Here is a 20286-nt window from a genome sequence, read left to right as displayed (position 1 = left end):
ATGAGTTCTTCTTTCTCCGACCTTCTCGCCGGTGACGCCGATAAAGGGCTTAACGATAAGCATACGACCAGTCCCAGCTGTTAAGATTTACTAAGAACCCATAGAGCCAACCTTTGCATCTTCACTTCACTGGGTCAGCCTTTCACTCCTCTCCTCTCTTAGTCCCAAAATGGCCGACATTAATGAATCACTTCCCGGAACTTCAGATTCCGGCAGCCATATTTCCATCTCAAACAAGAACAAGAAACTCTTCCTCTTTCTCCTCGTTGCCTCTGTTATCGGCGTCGTCGTTGGTGTTGCATCACGAAAAAAGTCCAGCAAAATACCCTCCTCAGCCCATGCCATCCTCAAATCCTCGTGCAGCAGTACCTTATACCCGGACCTTTGCCACTCAGCCTTCGCCACTGTCCCCGGTGCAGCTGACAACCTATTAACCCAAAAAGACGTAATTGAGCACAACCTATATCAACCTATCAACCTATCCCCGGTGCCGCTGAAAACCTAACAACATTACCATCACAGCCGTTGAGCACAACTACTTCACCATAAAAAAGCGCCTCACTCACTGACCGAACATGAAAAGACAGCCCTCCATGACTGTCTCGAGATGGTTGACGAGCTGCACGAGACAGCCGAGGACCTCAAACAGTATCCCAACAAGAACTCCTTAGCCCAGCAAAGGACCTCAAGATACTCCTCAGTGCCGCCATGATCAATCAAGAGACCTGCATTGGTGGCTTCTCACATGACTAGGCTGACAAGGAAGTAAGGAACGCTTTGTTAAAGGGTCAAGAACATGTGTACCACATGTGTAGCAACGCATTAGCCATGATCAAGAGCATGACGGATACTGACATGGCCAAGGAAAGACTTAAGATAGGGAGAAAACTCGGGGAGAGTGGAGAGATGGATGGGTTCCCGGGGTGGTTGTCGACGGGAGACTGGAGGCTGTTGCAGGCGTCGACGTTGACGCCGGATGTTATGGTGGCTTCTGATGGAAGTGGGAATTATAAGACGGTGTCGGCGGCAGTGACTGCGGCGCCGAATAATAGTAATAAGAGGTATATAATAAGGATAAAGGCAGGAGTTTATAGGGAGGACGTGGATGTGTTGAAGAAGAAGAATATAATGTTTGAGGGAGATGGGAGGAAGAACACTATCATTACAGGGAGCCGGAAGAACACTTACCTTTTCTGCTTTTTTCATTTAATTAAATTAACTTCTGCCTTCTATTCTCGACGTTTAGTAGCCTCACGATCCCATTCCGATACGGGGTTTATCGCCGCTGTATGTGTATCGTGAGGTAGGGGAAAATGAATAGTATTTTTTTCATCCAAATAGTAGTTATAAAGGTATTATGGGGATTAAAAAATACGGAGAAGTACGGATACATCCCATGCACAATTATGAATTTCAGCCCTCCTACTACTAACCCTCTCCCCCTAGAAATCACATCCTGCCCGTAATTTGACATCAATTCACTGGCCTCTGTCATGTACAGGTTTTGTTAAAAAAATTGAGATGAAGCTTTATAACATTTTTAGTTGGGCTGAGTTAAACCAATTTCAATCCAAACATTAATTTTGAGTTATGTATTGTTAGATAAAATTGTATTAGTTTTTAATTTATGTTAATTTAAAGTATTTTATTAATTCAACTTATTATTAATTTTTATTTTATTGTTGTTATTCTTTATCGTTAACGGAATTAAAAATTATAGTATTCACTATTAATTGTTATTATTAACAAAATTAACTAATTTACTGTTAATTAAATGAAATCTAACTAATTTCTTATAAAATTTACTATTAACGAATTCACAGGGACCTGATTTTCAATTCTGCATTTTCAGATGATTAAAATAAGGGGGAGGTTTAAGTAATGTATTTAAAGGATTAAATTAAATTAAGTAACTTGAATGTTATTGCAAATTTCAGCATTTTTTATGCAAGTTGTTGCAGCTTTTTGCAATTCTTTGAATTTCCCTATATTTTCTATCAAAATGCTCATTTTTCTTGGAAATTTCTGCATTTTTTTGCATTTTCTCCAACTTATTAGTAATGTTTATTGATATAAATTTTTATTATTATTTGTTTTCTTAAATGGAATTTAAATGATTTTAAATTGTTAAAGTACAATTTTGTAAATTTATTAAATAATAACAAAATTATTGTTAGTTAAAATTATTAAATTAGATAGTTTTTTTAATTAATTAACAGAAATTGCTGTTAATTATTGTTTATAACTTTATATTTAACAAAATTACTATTAATTAATATATTTTCAATTAGTTATGAATATAAATTATTAGTAATGTTTAAGCCCCATTCACTTTTCAGTAAGTTACTTACCCCATGTTTTTCTATTTTTCATGTAAATAAAGCAATGACCATTCTAGCCATAAAAATCCATAATTAAAAAGGGTATTTTTGTTCCATTCAAGTGTTGACAACTTTCCCCTAGGTGGGAAAGTTATTTACCCACCTAGGAGATGGGCATCACTTGTACCCAGGAAAATAAACTTTCATTAATCCTCACATAAATTTGAAAAAAAGAATATGGAATTCTTCAACAATGGGAACCAAAATCCCATTAACCAACTTTTCCCCTCTCAAAATCCCAAAAAAGAACACCCCCTTAGTTGTTACCAAATTAACAAAACGATTGTTAGTTAAAATTATCAAAATATATAATTACTTTAATTAATTAATATAAATTATCATTAATATTTAGCAAAATTACTATTTATAGTTTAGTTTTATTTAATGTTAATGTTTAAGTTCATGAAGACCAACCGGTTGATGTATTTAAAATTTTAAAGGACAGACATGTTATTTAAAATCAATCCATTGTTAATTAATGGATAGGGGTCAAATTTGGACCATATACACGCATAATCCGACCCATTAAAAGTTTCTTCCTAACCCGCCTAGCTGCTACAGTGTTTGCTCGATATATCAAACACAACAGTGGTTTTGGGCAATAAGAAGTTAAGAACCTAACATTTGGCATCTAAAAGATCCCAACTCAGGTCCAAAACTCCATTCAGTCAATATGAACATTGACCTAAATCAACAAAGCTGCAGATTTGGGCTAGTAAGACCCAATGAAGTTTATGTCAACAACAACCGATCGATAGTGGAACTTGGTTTATTAAATTAATGGCTAAAAAGCCTAAAATGAAGTTAAAAAAGAATAAGAAATAATGAAACGTACATTACATATACAATCTTAGAAATAATCTATGCACTTTTCATCATAGGCTCAGTTCGGAAGGAGTATAAATACAAGTATGGAGAGTGCAAAACTTTGTATTTTGTATTATTTTATATGTATCCAAATTGAGCCTTAGAATCTTTGCAAAAAGTGTTCAAACTTTCTTCTTGACCCGAATCGAGCTACAGTGGTCGCTCGATGTAGCGATCACGGTTATTTGTATCAAAACTGGCCAACAAAAACTAGTTCAGCCAATAAAATCTTTTGTTTCTAATACGGTGCAATCCGGTCACTCTTAACCAACGCTCGCATGGCTTTTGAGAGGTACCTGAGATAAGAGGAAAGAGGAAGAACTCCCGGGGGGTTTCCCGGTAGGAACGCTCTAATGCTTAAATTAGTATTGTGTGCAAGAAGCAAAAGAAAAAAACAAAGGCTAAGAGTGCAGGTTGCGCAGATGATTCGAAGATACCTTGTTCCTTGAGAAAAGCCCCTTATAACTGAATTCCGTTGCTTCAGGCCCTTTGACTTTTGACAGGGCAGGTATAACCGCCACTATTAGTCTGCCACAGCCGTTACAGGCAAGGCTGAGGTGGCACGTGCGTGGCCGTCGTTGCAGGATACGTGTGTGTCAGGTGCGGGACACCTTTCTAAAGGTGGCAAGCACGGTGCGAGGAACATGCGTACTGTCCACAGATTTGTCGGGTATGGCGGTTGAGCAGGAAGCCCTCCTGTGGAATACCAAACTACCCTCCCGTGAATTACCCTGAGCCGGGCTGTCCTTTGAGTGACGGGCTGCCTGTAGCCGGTTATGCCGAGCTAGCTGACCCGAGGTGTCTGTGCCTCGGGGTGTCCAGAGAAGGATCGATGCGTTCTTGCCTAGGAGTGACCTGAGGTCCATTGGGAGGAGCTCGGGTCTTAAAAGGGGTCTAGGCGCCCCAAACTCGATACCCCCGAAGTGCCTTAACCCCGGGGAGGAGGTGCGGGTAAGGCGACTTCCGGCGAGTAGTTTACCTACCGAGTTGCCGAGCTGAACTTGGTGGGACTTTCCCTCCGAGTTGTGCTCACGCTCGTTGCACTATCATGCTGAGTCACTATTTGAGCAAGGTCATGCCCACGTGTACTCGTGTTGTGAGGTCGAGCCAAATCACCCTCCATCAATTGCCCCCCACTCCCTGCGCTGGCGGCGGTGAGCCAATGCGGGGAGGTCATGACGCACCGGGTGGATTTGGCATCGGTATTCATGCCGCTTTGTTACGTGCTCCATCCAGCTAGATTGGTCTAGTGCCCGGTTTAATCAGAAAATACTCAAGTCATGTCTGGGTTATGCGCGGATCTCACGCGATTTGGACTTCGCAGATGTCAAAAACGCGCTCAACCGTTTTCGCCTCGAGGAACCCGCAGCCTTGGCTATAAATAAGGGAACCCTTGGCCATTTTCTTCGCCACCAAGCTCTCGTCATTATCGTTTGAGCTCGCGTCGGAGGTCTCTTAGCTCAAGTCTTCCGGTTCGTCCTGTTCTCCCAGTCCGGTCGCATTTCCTTTGGTGAGTCCCCCCGAGCTTCCTTCCCTTTTCAATTTGTTTCTTCCATTTATTTCGCTATGTCGTCTAGTGTAGACAGTCTTATCGACGAGCCCGAGGTAGGTACCTCGTCTCGGGGTGTCTCCTTTGATGCCCAGCCATCCGAAGTACGGGTGGCTTCGGGTCATCTGGCGTCCACCTCCCACCGAGGTCGGGAACCAAATCAGTTCGGGCCTTCCATAATGACTTCGGAGAGGCTTCAGGAGCTCATACAGAGGTTCCGCCTCCCTAAGGAATACTTATATAGCCTTCCCACCGGCAACTTCCCATGGAAGCACGGTCCCAATAAGTTCGTGATCTTTAGGGAACAACTGATAGCCGGGCTCCGACTTCCTCTTCACCCTTTGATCGTTGAGGTGTTGGTACACTTCAACATCACCCTGGACCAACTCTACCCAAACTCCATAAGGAATGTGGTGGGGTCCATCTCTCTTTGCTTCGATCACTCCCTCTCTATAGATTCAGATGTTCTCAATACAATTTTGGCTATAAAGAAGAGCGCTCACCCTGAGCATAGGCGGTCCTATTACCTGCCCCCCACCCGGGTTTCAAACTCATGCACAAGCTCCCGAGCAAAGTCCCATCTTGGAAGTGGGACTACTTCGTAGTCTGGAGTAGTACGGGATGGTCCTTCCCCACTGATTGGAGGATAGATGTTCAAGACCCTGGTGTCATCCTAGACGGGAAGACCAAGAAGGTGCTCCAGTCACTGGCTCAGCTCGAGTTTAATTATAAAGACTTCACTTCTGAGGATAAGCTCGTCCAGGCGAGCTTGAGCCCGGGTAGGTTTTCCCCCACTTCGGCTTTCCGTTTATATGTTTGCTTCGGTTTGCTGATGTCGTGTTTCACTGCAGGTCCCATGGAGGTGGAGAGAATAGACAATCAGAAGCTCTTCTACCAAATGAAGAGAAAGAAACGCATAGCCAAGAAGGCGCCCGTTGAGTCCCCGCAAGCTTCAGCCGAGCCCCAACCTCCGCAGACTTCTGTCTCAGGGCCCAAGGTGGTAGCCATGCCCATCGTTGACTTGGAAGAAGGGGCCATGCCTAAGGGGCCCGAGGTGATGGCGGAACTTGCCGTTAAGCCCACTGAGCCTGTTGCCAAGCCCACCAAACCTACTGGTGAAAGCATTGCTGAGGCCAACGCTGCTGCTGCCGGGGCTCATCTTGCCGAAGTTGCTGCCGAGGCCTCTGAGAGTTCCACTCGTGATGTGGAGATGACGGCTTCCAGCTCTGAGGGTCAGGGGAGACAAACTGTCCTGAACCCCTAGTGCAGCCTGAAGAAGAGCAAGCTGGTTGCATGCTCGGGGGAGGTCAACAATTGGGCCGAACTCACTCCTGGTCAGCTCAACGCCCGAGCTGCCACTCATACTATGGTGGCGAGTCTTTCTTCTTCTTTCTTCTTCATCTTCTCTCTCTCTTTTTTTTACTGGTTTCCCTTTTGTAGGTGAACACCGCAATTCGGGCCTTGACCCTTCAATCAGATCGACACCTGAGGCGGGCTCTGGAGGCTGAGAAGTCATCTCCTGCAGCCCATACTGAGTTGAGGGCAGCTCGTTGTCAGGTTCACCGCCTGGAGAGTGACGCCTTGGCTCAAAAGAGCTTCGTCGAGGTGTTAATGGTAGAGAAGGGGGAGCTGGCCCGAGACAAAGACAAATTGAGGGCCGAGGTGAATGGCCTCAAGGTCGGCCAGGAGGCCTTAAGGCTCGAGGTGAGCAGCCTCAAGGCTGAGCGGGATGCCTTGAAGCTCCAGGCGCAAGGCCTCAAGGAGGCAAAGGGGAAGTTGGAGCATGAAGTGGGGTACCTCCAGGAGGACATAAGGGAGAAGACTGCAATTTTCGAGGGTGCTCTTGAGGAGACCAAGACTCAAGCCGTCATTGACTACGTCAACTCTTCAAGATTCGACGACGCGATGACAGAGGCCTACCGTAAAGGATTCAAGCTCAGTCGGTGGCTGATCAGGCACCTCTACCCCGAGCTGGACACGAGCGCCATCACTACTTCGCGAATTACTGACGACATCGTGCGTCAGTCAAAAGATGACCCCGATTCCGAAGATGAGGGCGTTGAAGATGAAGCAGAGGATGCTGGTCTAGATACTGTCCCTGAGGAGGTCCTAGATAGAGGCGACGAGCTCCCGAAGTAGTTTGCTCTTTCTACTTGTAACTTAATCTTTTCCCTTTTTCTTTATTGTAATCAAGGCGTTCTTAATGAAATTTATGTAACGAGTTTTCTGAAATGAAGAAATTTTTTCCTTTTGTCAAAAGTTTGTGCAATTCATTTTTGTCGAAACGATTATCTCACCCCAAGCTGTCAACCTGTCGAGTTGGACTTCCAAAGTGAGTGTTCTTTAACGGCCATCGTGGGCCCGAACTATTTAGTAGGGGTAGCCTCGTGTACGTCGGGGTGAGGGACATAGTAGGGTGCACGCCCGACCTGTCTGCACCCGAGTAGGTTGTCGTCTATTATCCTCAGTGGGTCCAACTTTTTGCACTCCAGGGCTAGCTATTTGTTGTAAGGTTCGTGCCTGAGCCGCCTGCACCTGCGCTGCAAGTACTTGGTTCATGTTGATGGGGTGTCTCAATTTTGTGTGTTGCTGAGGCTTCTTCATTAGCTCATTGTTTCAGCTCTTAGGCTGGAGGAGTGGCTCGTGGCTCACTCTCGGAGTCTGCCCATGCTGTAGAGGCGACTGGGTCCTATTATACCGAGGCCATATTAGCTCGGTATTCTGGCCCTTAGGCTTTGGGAGTAGCTCGTGGCCTACTCGATTCTTACAGATAGTATTGTCTTAGGTTGACAATATTCCATGCCTGAGGTACTTGCTTCCCTTCGAGGGTCTCGAGCTCGTATGTTCCTTCCCCGAGCACTCATTTCACTCGGTAAGGGCCTTCCCAGTTGGACCTGAGCTTGCCAGCGCTGGGCTCAGGCACCATAACTTTACGAAGGACCAGGTCGCCAATGCGGAGATTCCGCTTCTTGACCCTAGCGTTATAGTACCGGGCTACTCTCTGCTGGTAGGCTACTATCCTAATGTACGCGAGGTCCCTTACTTCGTCGAGTAGATCAAGGTTGGTACATAGCTCATCTTCGTTTGTCTGATCACTGTATGCCTCTAATCGTAGCGTAGGCACTTCGATCTTTGTGGGAATCACTGCTTCAGTGTCGTAGGTGAGATTGAAGGGTGTTTCTCCCATGGCGGTCTTCTCCGTGGTCCAGTATGCCCATAGAACACTGGGTAGTTCATCTGCCCACGATCCTTTAGCCCAGTCCAACCGTGCCTTTAATCCGCGGAGGATGACTCTGTTTGTGACTTCTGCCTAACCGTTTGCTTGAGGGTGTGCGACTGAAGTAAAGTTCTGTCGGATTCCCATGTCTTGGCATCAGTCTTGGAATTTGGTGTCTTCAAACTGTTTGTCGTTGTTGGAAATCAATACCCGAGGTAATCCGATGCGGCATATAATGTTTTTTCAAAAGAAATTTTGGACATTTCGGGCTGTTATCGTTACGCGGGGTTTGGCTTCTACCCACTTGGTAAAATAGTCCACTGCTACCACTAAGAACTTCCTTCCACCCGTTGCTGGCAGGAATGACCCAAGTAGATCGATGCCCCATTGTGCAAAGGGTCACAGACTGGTGAGATACTTGAGGTCGGCAATGGGTTGGTGGTGAATATTGGCATGTTTCTGGCATTTGTCACATTTTCTAACGAGTTCAATGGCATCTGCCTTCATTGTTGGCCAATAATACCCTTGTCGAAGCGCTTTCTGGGCAAGGGCTCTGCCCCCCAAGTGTCCACCGCACAACCCCTCATGAGTGTCGCGGAGTACGAGTTCGGCTTCAGTAGGCCGCAAGCAACGTAGATAGGGGAGCGTGTAGGATCTCCTGTACAGTCGCTCGTCTATCATGACGTATTTGGCTGCCTAGCGTTGCACCTTCTGGCTGCATTGCGATCTGCAAGGAGGGTCCCGTGTAACAAGAAGCTCGTGAGTGGGTCAATCCAGCTCGGCTATACTTGAACGACGGGACCGACCTCCTTTGCCCTCCTGAGAATGCTAAGCCAAGACAGGTCCTCTATGTACATGATTCTCATGGTGATGTCACTAGTGCTGGCTAACTTGGACAGGGCGTCAGCCTCAGCATTCTTCGACCTACGGATCTGTCTGATGAAGTGTGACTGGAAGTCAAGCAGGGCCTCTCTAACTTTGGTCAAGTAGGCAATCATGGTTGGCTCGCGAGCTTCATACTTGGCGGTGACCTGGTTAACCACGAGCTGGGAGTCGCTGTAGATAACAATGTGCTTTGCTTTTACTTCTCTGGCTATGGCTAGTCCATCTATCAACACCTCGTACTTTGCTTCATTGTTAGACGCCGCGAACTCGAAGCGTAGCGCGTATTCCAGTTTCGTACCGCTTGGGCCGTGCAGAACTATTCCGGCACTGCTGCCCTGTTGGTTCGAGGAGCCATCTATGTGAAGGATCCAGGGCTCCTCATCCCAGCTCGCAGTTGGCCGAGCTAGGAGAGGTGCCACACTGGCTGCTACCTTACGGGGTTCAGACTCAACCGACCCGGGAGCTTCGGGCTCACCCGAGCTGGGAGCCTTGTGCTCAACCGGCCTAGGGACTTCGGAGTTGAATGTGCATTTGGTTATGAAATCTGCTAAGGCTTGGGCCTTAATGGTAGTTCGTGGCTTGTACTGGAGGTCGTAGGTCATACTCGTTGAGCTCAACAGCCCACTTCGTCAATCGACCAGAGACCTCGGGCTTAAGCAATACTTGTCTCAGAGGTTTGTTGGTGAGGACGATAACAGTATGAGCTTGGAAGTACGGGCGGAGCTTCCAAGCTGCGATTATCAGTGCGCATGCTAGCTTTTCCATCTCCGGGTATCTCGTTTCTGCTCCCTACAATACTTTATTAACATAATAGATAGGTCGCTAGATCCGATCTACTTCCTTTATTAGTACCGAACTGACCACTTCGTCGCTCGCCGAGAGGTACAGTTCTAAAACATTGCCCTCCTCGGGCCGGGTTAAGGTCGACACACTAGCGATGTATTTCTTGAGCTCGTCGAATGCGAGCTGGCAGTCTTGGGTCCATTCAAAACCTTTGCTCTTAATTGCCTTATAGAACGATAGACAACGGTCCGCCGGTTTAGACATGAAGCGGCTCAGGGTGGCTATGCGGCCATTCAACCTCTAAACCTCCTTCAACTTTCAGGGTGGTCTCATATAAAAAATGGCCTTAATTTTATCCAAGTTGGCTTCGATGACACGCTAGTTAACGATGTATCCTAGGAACTTGCCCGAGGTCACACCAAACACACACTTATTTTGGCTTAGTCTCATATTAAACTTACGCAGAATTTCAAAAACAGATTGCAAATCTTGTATTAATTCATGTGAGAATTGAGTTTTGACGACCATGTCGTCTACATAGCATTCTACTTTTCTGCCAATTAACGGCACAAACAACATATTTACGAGCCTTTAAAAGGTTGCCCTTGCGTTTTTCAACCCGAAGGGCATAATCTTGTAATAGTATAGGCCGAATTCCATGATGAAGGCAGTCTTTATCTTGATTTGGTTATAGCCCGAATAGGCGTCCAAGAAACTTAGCAACTCGTGCCCTGAGGTCTCGTACACCGGTTCAGGTTGGTGTAGTCGATGCACATGCGCCACTTGTCATTGGCCTTCTTTACCAGGATGGGGTTGGCTACCGAACTTGGGTAGTGGACTTCTCTTATGAAGTCAGCTGCGAGGAGTTTTTCGACCTTCTCGTCGACCGCTTTCCACCGCTCTGGGGCTAGGTTGCGTTTCTTCTATCTAACGGTTCTAACTACAGGATCGGTATTCAGTTTGTGAGTTATGAGTTCGGGGTCTATACTGGACATCTCTGCTGCGGACCAAGCAAAAATATATAAATTTTGAAGTAAGAAACTTACCAGTTCAGATCGGAGAGGTTCCTGGACAGAAGCGCTGATCTGAAGAGTCCGAGCTGGGTCTACTGCTGAGGTCAGAACCGCGATTGTTTCTTCTTTGGGCATAGCTCGTTCTTCGCCTTACTCCTTAGGCCACTCCCGCTCGAGGTCATCGGCTACCTTGGTTTCTCCTTTCAGGGCGGCGACCGGGATTCGAGCTGGTCGCCCCGCGCTACCCTCACATTGAAGTCTGTTGGAAACTTCATAGCCAAATGGTAAGTGGAGACCACCGCCCGTAGGACATGGGTGATCGGTCGACCTATTATGGCTTGTAGGGGGAGGGGGTCGCGACCACCAGGAAGTCGTGCTTGAATCTGACCACACAAGGCCACGTGCCGACTTTCCCAAGGGGCCTGACTTCTTCTCCGCTGAAGCCTACCAAAGGAGTGTCTGCGGGCTTCAGGTCGCCTCTCTGCAACTGGAGCTGGTCAAATGCAACTTTGAAGAGGATGTCGGCTGAGCTACCTGAGTCGACGAGTACGCGCCTAACCTCGAAGTCATTGATTCTTAGCTTTATTACGAGCACGTCATCGTGGGGGTAGTGGACCCCTCGCACCATATCTTCTGTGAAGAAAATTGGCTATTCTGTCCTCGGCCGCTTTGGGGGGTTCTGCTCCTCCCGGGTGGCCTCACGAACCAACGTCCGAGCTGCAGCTGAAGTGCAACCCGCGACGATCAAACCTCCCACTATCATGTGGATGGTCCCCCGAACTGGCCTCTCCTCCAGAGGTTGCCTCTACGGTTGTTCGGTCGGCCTATTGTTGGACACGGGAGCATCCTTACCGTGCTTCCCTTGCTGACTTGTTTTATTACTATTATTATTATTATTCTGTACAAAGTTTCTTAGATACCCACGGCAGATGATCTCCTCTATCTCGTCGCGGAGGTTTTTACAACTTTCGGTACTGTGACCATGATCTTTGTGAAAACTGCAATACAAATTCTTATTTCCTTCATTGGGATTCCCCCTCAAACGGAGTGGCCACTTCACGTACGGGGCGTCTTTGATAGCCATCAAGATTTCAGCCCACTTCGCGTTCAATGGGGTGTAATCAGCTCAGTCCGCTACAGGAGGTCAGAATAATTGACATGGCCTTGCCCCCCGAGCTGTGTCCTTTTTCTTTCGGCTGTCTCCTTGACTGGAAAGCTCTTCTTCCCTCTTTCTTTTTTTGGGCGCGCCCTCGCCTTTTTGGTTGATCTCCTCTTCGGTGGCTATGAACCTGTCCGCAAGCTTCAGAAACTAGGTTATGGTCGCTAGTTGGTTAACGGCCATGTGCCATTTGAACTCTTTGTGTGCCATGCCCTTCTTGGCTACTGCAAGGTGTACGGCGGGGTCCAGGCACGGTATTTGCATACATGCATCATTGAACTGCTTGATATAGCCCCGGATGGACTCTCCCTCTCTCTATACTATGCTGAGGAGGCTTTCTTCAGTTCGCGGGCACCGTTTGCTAGTGACGAAGTGGGACCTGAAGGTTTGTGTGAACTGCGCCCAACTTTTTATCGACCCAGGTGCCAAATTTCGGTACCACGTGCGGGTTGCTCCTCTAAAAGTAGTGGAGAAGGCCACGCACATTCCCGACTCACTAGCTCTCACCAGGTGCATTTGTGACTGAAAGGCATCTACATGATCATTCAAGTCAAACGACCCATCATATTCGTCAAGAGGGGGGAGCTTGAAGTCTTTGGGCATTGGGACTGCTAGGAGTTCGGAAGACAGGGGGGATGGAACCGAGAGGAGGGGAGCTTTGACTTTGGCCGAGCTTACCTCTTCTTTGCCCATGAACTCGGGAAAATCGCAGGTGACAGATCGACGAGCTTGGAGGCGGCGTCTCTGCTTCTTGGTGGGCTCAGCGTTCGTGCTGCTCACCTCTGCGCTGTCCAGAATGCTTGCACAAGAAGTAGCCTGGTCTGTTGGTGATGGCTGCAGACAGAGGGGTCTTGCTTGGAGTTTGTTGCTAGGATCTCGAACCGGTTTTCAAGGATCGGGGTTCCAAACTTTGACTGTCGAGGTGATGTAGACCTGACGAGTTGGGGTCCTCTGGACTTGTTCGCCCGCGGTGTGACCGGGGTAGCCGGTCTCTCTCGTCTACCGCTTGGGGAGCTTGGTTTTTAGGGAGGTTTTGGAGGGCCTCTCCTTGGCCAACAGGGTGCTCGTCCTGGTGGCAAGACTTAGCTTGCTGCGAGGCTGGGTGCCGAGGCTGGAACTGCGGCTGAAGTTGAGGTTGAGGCAGCTGGGGGAACTGATGTCGATATTGATACTGGGAGACCTGGTGCAGTACGTGTTGTTGATAGAACTGAAGTTGCTGGAACTGTTGCATTTGGGCCTGCATGGCCCGCATGTATTGCATCAAGTCCTCTAGTTGGTGTGGGCTGGCCGCTAGGGGCACAACTGAAGGTTCGGTGAACGTCGCTCCAAGTGTAGCAGGGAGCGGGGCGATGACAGGTGCCACTGTGAGAGGCACATTCAAGCTAGGGATCCCGTCTGCTGAGAGGGGGACGGTGAACTGTCCAATACAGACAGTAGGAAGCTGAAGTTGTTCCCTGGAGTTATCCATTTCCACGCTTCATCTGGCATTGCTAGAGGAAGCCATGAGCGTTGGATTGTTTCAAGGAAGAACATAAATGCGAAAGTTTAGAGAGAAAGGCCTTTTAAAGCGTTTCCCACAGACGACGCCAAATGATGCGGCGCAATCCGGTCACTCTTAACTGGCGCTCGCGTGGCTCCTGAGAGGTACCTGAGACGAGAGGAAAGAGGAAGAACTCCTGGAGGGTTTCCCGGTGGAAACACTCTGATGCTTAAGTTAGTATTGTGTGCAAGAAACAAAAGGAAAAAATGAAGGCTAAGAGTGCAGGTTGCGCAGATGATTCGAAGATACCTTGTTCCTTAAGAATAAGCCCCTTATAACTGAATTCCGTTGCTTCAGGCCCTCTGACTTCTGACAGGGCAGGTATAACTGCCACTGTCAGTCTACCACAGCTGTTACAAGCAAGGCTGAGGTGGCACGCGCGGGGCCGTCGTTGTAGGATACGTGTGTGTCAAGTGCGGGACACCTTTCTAAAGGTGGTAGGCGTGGCACGAGGGACATGCCTGCTGTCCACAGATTTGTCGGGTACGGCGGTCGAGCAGGAAGCCCTCCTGTGGTATATTGAACTACCCTCCCGTGAATTACCCTGAGCCGGGCTGTCCTTTGAATGACGGGCTGCCTGTAGCCGGTTATGCCGAGCTAGCTGACCCGAGGTGTCTGTGCCTCAGGGTGTCCGAAGAAGGATCAGTGCGTTCTTGCCTGGGAGTGACCCGAGGTCCATTGGGAGGAGCTCGGGTCTTAAAAGGGGTTTGGGCGCCTCGAACTTGGGACCCCCGAAGTGCCTTAACCCCAAGAAGGAGGTGCGGGTAAAGTGGCTTCCGGCGAGTAGTTTACCTACCGACTTGCCGTGCTGAACTCGGTGGGACTTTCCCTCCAAGTTGTGCTCACACTCATTGCACTGTCATTTTGAGTCGGTATTTGAACAAGGTCATATCCACGTGTACCCATGCTGCGAGGTTGGACCAAATCACACCCCATGAGTTTCATTCCAAATGGTTTTTTAATAAAAATCCCCTGTTTTGTTTCAAATGGACTCAAAAAAAGTTAGGTACCTAAGTCATCTAAAAAATTATAATAGGAAGGGTTGGAAGACATACCTGGCAGAGTGAAAAGACAGTAGAAACCGTGTTCTGGACCTCCGGTTGTAGACATTGAGAAAACAACTGTTCTCCGCTCTTGATTTTGCAGATCAATGAAGCTCTTTGTCATTGTATTTGCAAATGAATGAAGCCTTTTATAGGGAGATTCAAAGATCACAATGCCTATGTTTTTGCAGATCAATGAAGCCTTTCTTTTGTGAGGATTTTAGGAGAGAGAGAGAAGTTTGGGAAGAAAGCAAGTAACTAGGAGAATTTCCTCGTATATCACGATTCGAAATCGTGATTTATGATAAGATTATTATTCATTTATATTTTTGGATAGTTTCCTCGGTGTTTCCAAATCGTGATTAGATTGAAGAAAATTAGGTGGAATGAAAAAATTAAAAAAAGAGAATAAAAAAATTTGAAAAAATGAGAAAATTTTTAGACTCCTTTATTTTAATATATACTAGTGGGGACCTATGAGAAGCATCGGACAATCTGAAAGATTGAATAATTTTATTTACTATTAATTTATTGGTAAGTTAATAATCAAAATTTTCTTTTAATTAACTAAAAGTATTCAAAGTTATTGTTAATATTTAAAATTTTAATAATTTTATTTTTTATTTAATGTTGATTTACAAAAAATAATTATTGTTAATTTAATATGAAAAAAATATTTTTTAATAAAATTAATTTTATTAATTATTTATAGTAATTTTAATAATTGTTATTGTTTTTAATATTTTTAAATGGAATTTTTATTGACTTTAAATAAATAAAAATAATTACGAAAGGTAACGTTTTTATTAATTTCACTAATAATTAACAATTATATAGGAATGGTAACGGGACGGGTTCGGGGCGGGGCACCCCATCCCTATACCCACCAAGACACTTTACCCCATCCCCACCCCGTCCCCAATATTAGGCAGGTTCAGGGCAAGGCACCCACTCCCCGTTATTCCGTTACAAAGGGGGGAATCCTTGAATTTTCCCGCCTCGTCCTTAGTGTCGGGCAAGTTCAGGGCAAGGTACCCACTCCTCATCAAGGATAGGGAATCCTCAACTTTTCACCACCCCATCCCTAGTGTTGGACGGGTTTAGAGCAAGGCACCCACTTCCCATCAACCCAATATTCAATTTGAAAACAAAAAATGATCAAAATGATATATTGAGTATCAGTCACATGGTAAATTTTTAAAAGTACACTAAATTGTCTTTAATTTTCAAAAATATAATTCTATGAAAATTTTGAAAATTTATTTTTAAATTGTTATTAAATAATTTATTTTCTTTTTAAATGCTTTACTTACAGGTTTACACTAATTTATCTTATATTTTCTAATATAAACTAATCAATAATTTCCTTTTTCTAATATTATACTAATTTATCTTAATAATTTGTGTAATTATTGGTACAAATTACTGTTTTCCCTTTCCCATACTCATTTATCTTTAATAATTTTCAATAATTTACAATAAAAATTACATAATTTTTCAATAGTTTCCAAAATCTATCAAATGTAATAAATTTTCCTAAAATTTTGAAAATATTCCAATATATTTTTAATAATTATTTAATACATTTTAAATAAACTTTCAAAAATTTTATATCTTTTAATTTCCAAAAGGTTATTTTATGAAAATATTTGAAAATTTTATTAAGTTTGTGTAATTATGGAGATTTATTGTAAACTATTTTAAATTATTATTAAACATTTATTTTTATTAGATAGTTTAATAAAAAATTACACTAATTTATATTTTATTTTCCAATATAAATTAATTAATAATTTCATTTTCCAATGTAATAATATTCTATTCCCCCGTTTGCATTCGATTATTAAGTATAATAATAGCAATAACTAAAATTTTGTACTTTTAGATAATTGTTAAATATAATTCTCACTTTTATAGAAATTAGTTAAAGAGTTTTCAATTTCTGTTAAAGGTTGTTAATTAACATGAATATAACAATATTTACCCAAAATACTTTAAAAAGTCATGATGAGTTAGTTAATAACAATATTTATTAATTTTTTGTAATTTACTAACCGTATTTATTAACTTTTGGTAATAACACTATTTAATGCTCATTAAATATAGGTTGAATAAAATAAGTAATCCTTCTCTTAGGTGGTGTTTGGGGCGTCTTTTTGGTGCATCTTTTGGGTTGAAATAAAAAACTCAAAAGATAAAAAAAAAAAATGGTTGTTTTTCATTTGGTATCTTGTAGGTCGAGATCCAAAGATGAATGTATGAAAAGACTAAAAAAATCCGAAAATCAGAAAGCTTGATGAAGCAAAAAAAAAAAAAGAAGCTTCTAGCGAAGATTTTCGTCTTTCTGCACTAAAATAGCATTCTCAACTGTTTTTAACAGCTTGGTAGACCATGACATGAATCAAATGGTGTTGGTCATATTTATTAGGCTGTTGAAAGATCTACCTAGAAAGACTTGCCAAACAGTTCCTTAGAGTAGAGTTTCTATAATTCCACCACCCCACTAAATTTTCAACATATCTGAATGAAAAAAAAAAAATTCAGTTGAGTTATAGAGACCAGAGTGTAGTTGTTAACTTACAGAGTTACATAGACCAGAGCACAGTTAGGTTGCTTACATCCCTAAGCGGCGGATCGATGGTGGCGCCTGATGGTAGCTCGTAGCTAGTTACAGTGGCCCTCCAAACAGGTTTGGCATTTGGTTTCAGTGATTTGGCCTTGGCGGTCGGAGACGGAGACGTCTGGTTTCAGTGGTTTGGTAGGTGGCGTTTGGTCCGAGTAGGGCCCGAAATTTAATTCTTTAATTGCACATCACAGATTTACACAAGACGCACACCGAAATTGGCGAACATGTCACATTTACATACGCTGGATTTGGATAAGCAAGCCCATTAAGAACTTACCGACTTTAATCGGCGGGCGACCCACCCAATAATTTGGACACAATAATAAAAACATCATCTACCCCTTCCAAGTTGAATCCATTCAGCCAATGGATCAGTGCTTTTAAAATCGGATCGGACCAGATGGTCGGATCACAAAATCAGGAATTGATCATTTGATCGGTTTTGTTTTATCTCAAAACTACTTTTTGATGAAAAACTGTTAATTGACTGATTCAAGCGGTTAAATTGTTGATTTAAACAATAGTTTTTGAGTATTTTTTGTTTTTTTAGTTTTTTATTAAAATGAATTATTTATTTGGACCAAACGGTCAAATCATTCAACCCAAAAAACTAGTTTTAAAATGGTTTCCTACCCGATCCGATTTTAAAATCATTGCAATGGATTTTACTGTAAGTCCCTGGTACTCTTGCCACTTGTGCATTGTAAATTGTAATCAAAAGGAAGTGCAGTGGTCATTATTTAAGGAGCGGTGATTTTCTTTGGAAGCTCCGTTCTCCCTCTCCCTGAAATATCTTATTGAGTGGGCCAGGGCAATAATAATAATCTCAAGTTTTCAACCATCCAGTTGTAATCAGGAGGTGACCTACTTACCCTAAATACCACCCACGTAACAGGGGCACCTTTGAATTAAGTGGACCATCATATGTACCGCCCTCATCTCCCACCATTAATTTGTTTTTGAAATCATCCGTGCAGTAAAATAAAAGCAATGACTTTAATTTCATGGCCCAAGCGACCTGTGTGATACTGCCAACCACAAGCATTAGGGCTATCAAGGCGGTGTTTTGCACGGATGCAGTTACTATAGAAAATGGTAACATATTACTGTTATGTTGGAAAAATTGGTGTTCCAAAAAACAGTAATATATTTGAAATTAGTTTTTATAAAAAACAGTGTTCTAAACTATATCTTATAAATTGAGAAGATGTGGTTTGATTAAATGTTGAATTCAACATTTTCTTAATTTGGAGCTTATTGCTGCTAACGAAAATATGATGTGGTAGTAATGTGGACATTGTATAAATGGTACCAGTGTTGAAAATAGATATGGAGCACCGGTACCAAACAGAATATGTTGTTGTTGCCCCAGAAAACGTCCTACCTAACAATAATGTTTCCAAACAAAAAAAAACACCATTACTTTAGAAAACGGTACTTTCAACCCACACATATACAAAATGATGCTATATATGCATCATCGATGCCAAACATTTAATTAGGCTCAGTTTGGAAGGAATACAAATATAAATATATAGAGTGCAAAACCTTGTATTTTGTATGTATTGACATATTTGTACTCCTTCCAAGTTCCAAACTAAGCCTTAAGGCTTTGTTTTTGTTTTGAAGAAGCCAAACAAATCATACATAAAAACCATGGTTTTCAAAACTGGACAAGACCGGATGAATGGACCAGAAAAACCGGGAACCGGTCAAGTGAATAGTTCTATTTTCTCCAAAAACCAGATTTTCCCTCAAAACTATTGATTTTGGTCAACGAACTGCTTAACTGGACAATTAACTGTTCGAATGGTTTTGACCATTTTTTTATTTTTTGTTAGAATAAGTTGAACGTTCAATTCAAACGGTCGGACCATTCAACCCGATAACCAGACTCCTGAACAGTTCGGTCACCGGGTCGGTTTTAAAAACCATGATAAAAACTATTTTGAAGTCTGAATCTACCACAGTGGGCTTACTTCTTAACCAATAAAATATGCAACTGAAGCAATTAGGTGCCTCACCTGATCAGCTCCAACCATATCAATAATGCTCTCACCCCCAATTATATATAGGCATGCTATGTTGGTTTGATTCCATCATTGGCTCTCATATTTTTCTTGTCCTCCCCATCGCTAGCTAGCTTTGCAATATTGTTTGTCGGTCTCGTTAGGCATGGCTTCTCCAGGTAAGCTGGAAGTAGAAGTGGAGATCAAATCTCCCACCGATAAGTTCTGGGAAAGCATCAGAAGCTCCACCACCCTCTTCCCCAAGGTCTTATCTGATTACGAGAGCATTGAAGTTGTTGAGGGTGATGGAAAGAGCGAGGGCTCCGTCAGGCTGGTCAAATACACTAGTACTGGAGGTAATATAATTCAAATCAAATTATCAAAACGCACACACCCACCCCACCTTAATTAACATTTAAAATTACTTTTCGTGAAGGCACCATTAGACATGATGGATAGTGAATATTGCATTAAGGAGAAGTTTTAATTAATTTGAGATATACATACCGTGTAGGAATTCCTGTGATAACGATGTCCAAGGAGAGAATCGACCAGGTAGATGAAGCAAACAAGGTGGAAGCTTACAGCGCCGTTGAAGGAGATATATTAAAATTCTACAAGCATTTCAGGGCGAGGGTACATGTCACTACAGCGGGTGGTGATGATAAGAAGAAGGTGGTGAAATGGTCGTGCGAATTTGACAAGGCTAGCGACGAGGTGCCTGATCCCCACCTCGTTCAAGACTTTGCCACCAAGACTTTGAAGGCATTAGACGACTACCTTGTCAATAATGCCTAGAGATCCCTATATATGTTCGCTGTTGTAGCTAGGGGAGCAAGTATGAGATGCTGTGGATTAGGATCTAATTAGGAGCCCCACAGCACATCACTGTTGGATTAATTCCGATTAGGTGGTAGCTAGCTTATTGGTCACCGTACGTACGTGTAAGATTATTAGTAGATATCATATATTTTATATATATTGGTCAGATTAATCTTCTCTATCTTCAATGAACTAGTAGCTGAGATTTGTCATCGATGATCGGTTGTCGGTGGGCCTTGTCACATACAAGTGGGTATCTGATCGAGTATCTGAACTTCACTGCTATGTTATTACAGTATTACTATCTTCAGCTTCAGGTGGGCCTACCGGGTGCGACGGTTGGCCTTGTCACATTCAATTTATGAACAACCACCACCACCACCTCTTCTATA

At 43.7% G+C, this 20286-nt stretch overlaps 1 protein-coding gene and 1 pseudogene across 1 annotated transcript; both read left to right on the top strand.

Moving 5' to 3' along the window:
- On the top strand, positions 1-1302 carry LOC148862908 (pectinesterase 3 pseudogene; annotated as a pseudogene).
- A 17862-nt stretch (positions 1303-19164) lies between these two features.
- On the top strand, positions 19165-20110 carry LOC148862907 (MLP-like protein 423). The gene is made up of 2 exons (XM_088976583.1): positions 19165-19428; positions 19587-20110. Exons 1-2 carry the CDS (start codon positions 19239-19241, stop codon positions 19868-19870), a joined length of 474 nt encoding a protein of 157 aa, XP_088832709.1. The 5' UTR covers positions 19165-19238; the 3' UTR covers positions 19871-20110.
- Positions 20111-20286: the final 176 nt, after the last annotated feature.

The sequence above is a fragment of the Nelumbo lutea genome, chromosome 3 (assembly GCF_056320005.1).
Source record: "Nelumbo lutea isolate HS-2025 chromosome 3, American lotus-T2T, whole genome shotgun sequence".
NCBI lineage: Eukaryota > Viridiplantae > Streptophyta > Magnoliopsida > Proteales > Nelumbonaceae > Nelumbo > Nelumbo lutea.
The sequence above is the reverse complement of the archived record's forward strand: the minus strand, read 5'-3'. Positions and strand labels throughout refer to the sequence as shown.